We start from the raw sequence: 6,824 nt of genomic DNA, 5'->3' as shown, positions 1-6,824 counted from the left end.
TATAAACGATCGCACCATTGAACTGCTTCAGTTAAACACCTCACAATCATGCAGCGTTGCAAAATGACAGTAACAGGTTCAAACAAATACCACACTGTAAACCCTCTCCCCTAACTCCCAAAACACAAATGACACGGAAATAAGCATAAATTATTTCTATCAGCGCAGTTTCACTTATGAGACCAATACATATATGTTAAATGAGTGACTAACATCGGCCGATACTGAGATTAATATTGATATATCATACTAATAATAATAATAATAACAATAACAACAACAACAACAACAATAAAATAGATTATGTTAATCTATGTCAAGTTTTATAAATATATACAGTATGATGAAATTATATTGGTGTTTTTAAATACAAATTTTGTTTGCCCCTTCTCGTCTTTATGTTTTTATTTGTCTCAGACATAAACTATCTCTGCTTAGTCTTGTCATTACATGGACTCTGTCTCAGTTTATGTGTTTTTCCAGGTCTTTCTTCACTGCCCCCTCCCTCCCTCCAGACTGGCTGCCCTCGTACATGCTCTCCATGTCAGACCCAGCTGTTACTACAAACTACTTGGAGGGCTTACAAGCCTAATTGCAAATCCTGACAACAGCACCGCTTTTACATCAAGGCCCAACGTCAACTATAAAAAGCAATAATATGAAAGATTTTCTCTCTCTGTCCGCTGAAAATTCATTCCTCCTAAGCACATGTTCCCATCTGGTCAAATGTCATCATTTAGCTAAAACATTAGTAGAAATAATATTTTTAAAAAAATTTAAATTGCAATTTATTTTGTTCGCATTTTGTTTTTGTTTCAATGATCTTTGTGTTTGTGTGAAATATCTGAATGTGTGCTTGGTGTGTTTGTGAAGGCATTTACAGCCCATATGTGGGATTATTTCAAAGCTGTAGGCCCATTACATTTCTAAGATGGCCTACAAAACTAATTAATGTTCTCTGTCAAGGATTTTTCTGTAACCCAGGGGACCACAATGGATGGTTTATTTACCTCAATGACCTACTGACAGCAAATCTCATCTCTCATTGAGAACATCTGGGGGTTGGGGGGAAATACAAGAAAGCTTCAGGTGGTAATGAGTTGGGCAGAATTTTCTGCTGTCATATATTGTACTGTTACAGTTTACACTCATAGCATGGGCATCATGCCCAAAAAGTCACTTATATGATGAGTTTATTTAGTCCCTATCTGAGATACTGCTGATGACTGCTAGATAAAGAGTTCTTGGGCTTGTTGTTTGTTCTCTTTAAAATATACCAGGAAGGTTTGCTTACATGTCATAGTACCAACCAAGACAGGAAACAAAGAAGGTTCATTAAAACTTCCTCTTTTGTTGACAAAGCTTTGCCCTCAGGTTAAGTTCAACAGCTGCCTAACACCTACATGCACTTTTAATATGCACTGTTGCTGTGCGTTTCCAGGTGAACGCTACAGAACTAGATTTGTTTTTTTGCAAGTTAAATAAATAAGCGAGGTAGGTCATAGGCTTGCGTGTGTATCTGGGACATCTGATGTCCCGTTTTTCATTCTTTTGTCCCAGCTATGGCTACAGAACAGTTGCTAAATTCAAAGATTGATTTTCTTCCTAAGAGAAGAAATGTTGTGTTGCAGGAAAATTCATGCTGTGTGTGCCCTCCCCGTTTGAAGTGTTTGCCCTGAACTATTTCACTCCTCACTCCCTCCTCTCCATTCTGCTCTGGAGAAGGCAGTTACTAGGCGTGTGTTGGTCTTATGTTTGCCAGTTCACAAAAAAGAAAAAGAAAGACAGATCATGGAAATAATAATAATAATAATAATAATAATAATAATAATAATAATAATAATAATAATAATAATAATAACAATAATAATNTAATAATAATAATAATAATAATAATAATAATAATAATAATAATAATAATAATAATAATAATAACAATAATAATAATAATAATAATAATAATAATACCAGGGATTGATATTATTATCAGAGTCCTTTACTGACTGCAACGGAGAATAGGCCTACCAGGGGAAAAAAACATGTACATTCCAGAAATAATAATAATGATAAATAATAATAAAGTAAATAAATAAAAATAAATATAAGCTATTTCGATTTTCATGTGTTTTAATTAAGCAATGTTTTAAGTCCCAAGTGTTGTAAAATGTTTTGGAAAAAATAACAAAAGAGGGCCCACCAACCTAAGTATTAAATGATGTCAGCAGGCATGTTTGAGGCCCCCTTTAGCCAGCCTCCCTGAGCACACAGCGAAAGTGAGCGTCAACAAAAAGGCGGGCAGAAGGTGGATTTCCTAAAACACACTGGCTATTGTTGCTGTCAATCAACCTATTACGCTTTGCCATTGGCTGAAGCCATTCGCATTTATCGTGCCATCTCGTCGAGCCGCTGCTGTGTAATAGCAGGTAACTTTCTTACGATAGCCTTCCGCTGTGTGACCTAGTGCTCGTATTTATCCTGCAGTTTGAAGATTACTCGTTCCGAAGATTGGAAGTAGGTGATTTTCTTGTTCCAAAAACGACAAAAGGTCAAATTCGCGTTTTTCCCTTGAACAGAAAACTCTCACATATCTGAAAGGCGTTTGAAATCGGACACCGCTGGCGTTGAGGCCCTCACTTTTTGCGCGGACGGATACGTTGTTACGTCTGACAATGTGGACGGAGGTGGTGAAGATGTCTACGAGAAGAATGAAATCATCTCTGTAGTAACAACAAGAAAGGAAGACGCGAGATTAGTTACTATAACAGAATTGTTTGTGCGTAGTCTTGTTACATTGTAGCAAACACGTGGGCGCTACGTGGAGAAAAGGCAGACTTCTCGGGGACAAAAGAAAGACATCCACTGTGCTCCAATGCGTTTCGTGCACTGAGGTCGAAATTCTCTTGAAGTTTTATGTTTTTCCCCCCTTCGAGTCTCTGCTTTTCTTTTTTACTGTTGGATATCACACGCACGGAGAGGAGAGGTAAATACTCAATCTTTCACCTTACACTTCGGGGGGAAGTTGCATGAATTTCATTGGCGTTTCATTGCCACCTAATTTTCGAAAAGTTTTTTTTTTTTTTTGGGAATGTGTGGTTTAAGCGGGGGATGTGAGTTTTTTTGTCTGGTCTCCGGCTCGACCTCGGAGTGGAGGAAATTACTCCTTTGTTCTGCAAAATGACTCCTTTATGGTTAAATGTTGGTGGCTTTGCCTCTTTGTTTTTTCACCGTGTGCCTTTCTGCCACAGGCTCCAGCCACTGAAGTAGGAATATTAAATCTTTACCATTTTGTTATGCTGGGGGGGGGCATTTTAGCCAAACTTTGTGATCTGAATCATTTTCCCTGCAGACGTGAAGCAAACTTTCCATAACCCCCMCCCCCAATGGTACCCTTTAAACATTCCTTTATGGAAGTGTCTGGCCACTACTTATTTTATTGCACATTTGGCAGGAAATTCCTCACGATCCCACCCCCACCGTCTCCTCCACTGATCTCCCTCATAATGCACGACTTGAACCCTAATAGTAAGGGGAAAGGCAGCTTATAATGTGCTGCGGGAAGTTTGGAGACCCACTCCTGCTCCTCTTGGTTGTAGTCGATGCACTTGCTCCACACAGGGAAGATAAAACTAGAGGTTATGGTTTTTGGTGAGTCTGGAGCATAATGTCAACAAGGCTCACAGTAAACAGAATGGGTTAGTTGTCAGCAGCTAGATTAGCTCTGGATGGGGCCTAGTGGTCCTGATCAAATTCTGGTGCCCAACATTTCCGCAGGCACTGTTGTGTTCACTTTTTTCCACCTTATTTATTTAGTGTTTTGTTTTTTGCGTTGTGTGTGATTAAACTCGTTTATGTAAATGAAATTAAATGAAGTTCAAAAAGCCATATTTTCCGTTTGGACCGAGATGTTCACTGCTTCTAGTTTTGACCTTTCTTCACTTTTATTTTACAACTAGACTGAACTTTGCTAGACCTGGGCTGGTATTAGATTGTTCAATATAATAACTTTTAAGGGGAAAAACACCATGGTTACATAACTATATCGTTAAATCAATTTGTAAAAAAAAATAAAAATCTGCAATTATTTGTTCAGAAAACTGAATCGGTTAATTTTTTGTTTATTGCGTCTGATCGACATTGGTTGGTCAGATACTGAAAAATCTTTTTTTCCTTTCCCTTTAAATGCATGAAAACTTGAAACTACAGCCATTTTTGGTCTGTAAATGACAAAAGCTTTTCTTTGCTGCAATTTGATTTAAGTTTAATAAATATCAGATCTCTGCTTCAAGCATAGGTGTTAATGCACGCTTAGGATTAATTTGGCAATTCTTCCGTTTTTCTGTTAGATTAAAAATTGCTACCTCTATCAAGGAGTTTGAAGCACAAGTTTATTCATCTGTTTTGATCCTTGTGAAGAAATGACAAGTCAGAATTTGCAGGTTAGATAAAAAAATAGTGATAAATTGGTATTGGCTTGGAAAAGCAAATGGTCTGATTCCTTTTAGTGCTAAAACAATATAATGTTTGGATTAATAGTTACATAATAATGGCATCATAAATTATTTTTGATTTTGATACAAACTTAAAACCATGTATAGTATAAACAGTATTAGTACTAGTTTTTGTCGTCCTTTTGCTATAACCATCCATGTTTGAATTTGTCTTTTTTGTTAGCTAGGGGAAGTGTTTAAGGAAGCTGGCTGGCAGTGTGCAGAATCAAATGCGTTGGTTGGGGGCAGCGCCGTGTTACTCTGTAAACCCGAGAGAGTGTTGGTCATTCTGTCGCTTTCTCTAGACGAACTTAAATCTGTAGGAATGATGTTATGGAAAAAAATTGAGACTTATTTACAGCGATGTTTGGAAATCTTGGTATATCTTCACTCCAGCTCCTTCCCTAGATGTTACATACATGCATAGCAACAAGGCACATTGCTGTTTCTGATGCCACTTATCTCCTGTTGGTTGCTCTGAAGATTCAGCTTTTAGATCTACGGGTGTTTTTCTGAATGCAAAGCAGCCATTAGGATTAAGATGTGTAGCATTTGTTACAACTGTTGTGCATCTTAACTAGAGGTGCAGGCTCTTTTGTGGAGAATGACCCGTCTTTTCTTTGTGTGGGGTGACAAAGGCCCCCTCCGCTACCCCTAATCTGCTCGCTTCAAATATTGATCCAGCAGTAGCTTAAGATGCCATTTTGCTACATAAAGCCCCCCCCACCTCTACGCTCCACTCCATGTGCTTTACTCGTTGGTAGATTGTGGTTGAAAAGTTTGTCAGAGGTCTCCTTTATAGTACCATAAGCTATTGCAGTCATGTTTTGTGATGTTAAATTAGTTTGTTTTGACTTGGACTGTAATATGTTTCTCCCATGAAGCGATTTGCTTTATTGTGATAATTTATCACCGCTTTGCTCCGCTCCAAAGTCAGTTAGCACAAGCAGATTCTTTTCTTTGCGTCAGTTTATCCCTTCGCTATTCATGTTCACTCCACCTTCATCAAGACATGTGCTTTTTAGCTTCTTTTTTTTTGCGTTTGTGTCACGTCGGCCTATGCTATTTCTGAATTACAAAAGAGGCTGTAAAAGCACACCACCTGTTGGTGTCCAAGTGCCTCTATTCTTCCAGTTCCTCCCCGGAGCCGCCACCGCTGCCGCTCGGCTTCGGAGAGAAAGCCTTCGGGCTTGCACTGGAATGCAAAACACGGGGTAAATCCTGTATTCATGCTCACTGTTTCTTTTGACAAGCTTCTTTTTGAGTTGACATATGGTAATTTGGTAATGACGTGTTTGCATACAGTCATTAGCTCTGCCTTTCACCCCCATTTCCTTGGGCTAACAATAGTCCCAATTATGTCTGTAATTGTAAGTGTGTTACATTCTCTTTCATGTAGCAGTGATCGACATATGGTTCTTTTATTTGCCAGGGTTGCGTAAAATGAAAGACTTTTTTTTTCTCTCTTCTTAAGTCATTACTCGGTAGTGATTTAACTCGGCGCACAGCGCTCATCAGTTCAGTCAGTTTCTGGAGGAAAATGTGTAAAGTAGACCCCGTCTGTGCTGTATCGTATTGAGTAGCCTCGTGTTGTCTTATTTTTCCTCCCTAATCTGTCCATAATTCATCAAGGTTGTAATCTGAGCAGTGTGTTTTTGGTCAAGTTACAGCCTTGTTTCCAACCTCTTGAATATACAACCCTTGCATATGACCTGAAATTGTGTTTCATGCAGCTTAAAGGTGAACAACAGCTTTATTGGCAATGAGAAAGTGGCTTTAAATGAAAACATGTTGCCGCCGCTGCATCCCCTGCTCTGGTGTCTCAGAGAGGGGAAAACAAATCTTGAAAGTTGTGATGTAACCGACAGCAGTAGAGTAGTCTCAGTCATTCATTACCATCATCATTCTTTTCTTGAACATGTAACTTCTCGTTGTGCTCGCAAGTGCAACTAAAATCCTGTATTTGCAAATTTCTCTCGTAGGGTTTGTTAGAGACTGAAGGGTATGAGCGAACAGCAGCAAAGAATGGCTGCAGTGGAAACTGACAAGGAACTCAGCGACCTCCTGGATTTCAGCGCGGTAAGAGAGGGGGAAGAGCGGTCTGGGTGGTTCTGGGAGGAAGAAGACAGTGCAATACAGGTCTGAATTATGAAGCGCAGTGAAAGATGGTGAGAATAACAGAAGTTGTGGGGTGTTAGAAGAAAGGGAAAGGCTAAATGTTATTTTAAGATTATGATAAACCTAATAAAAACATACCTACAGGGTCCATATGCATGTTCTGGTCTGAATAAGTATGGAAAACTATTGTGAATTTACTCATTATTTTTGTACCCCCAA

General features: G+C 38.8%; 1 protein-coding gene across 6 annotated transcripts in view; it reads left to right on the top strand.

Annotated features, from left to right (window-relative positions):
• The first annotated feature begins 2,427 nt into the window (after positions 1 to 2,427).
• The window catches only part of tcf3b (transcription factor 3b), a 35,490-nt gene continuing 31,093 nt past the window's right edge, over positions 2,428 to 6,824 (top strand). For 2 of the 6 annotated variants that reach the window (XM_017304467.1, XM_017304468.1), the window contains exons 1-2: positions 2,429 to 2,980; positions 6,470 to 6,566. In XM_017304467.1, the coding sequence (XP_017159956.1) occupies positions 6,492 to 6,566 (75 nt within the window). In that variant the 5' untranslated portion in view covers positions 2,429 to 2,980; positions 6,470 to 6,491. Of the gene's footprint in view, positions 2,981 to 6,469; positions 6,567 to 6,824 lie in introns of all 6 variants that reach the window. The other 4 variants (XM_017304466.1, XM_008407137.2, XM_008407138.2 and 1 more) reach the window with 3 other exon arrangements.

Source organism: Poecilia reticulata, linkage group LG4, assembly GCF_000633615.1.
Source record: "Poecilia reticulata strain Guanapo linkage group LG4, Guppy_female_1.0+MT, whole genome shotgun sequence".
NCBI classification, from domain to species: Eukaryota; Metazoa; Chordata; class Actinopteri; order Cyprinodontiformes; family Poeciliidae; genus Poecilia; species Poecilia reticulata.
The sequence above is the reverse complement of the archived record's forward strand: the minus strand, read 5'-3'. Positions and strand labels throughout refer to the sequence as shown.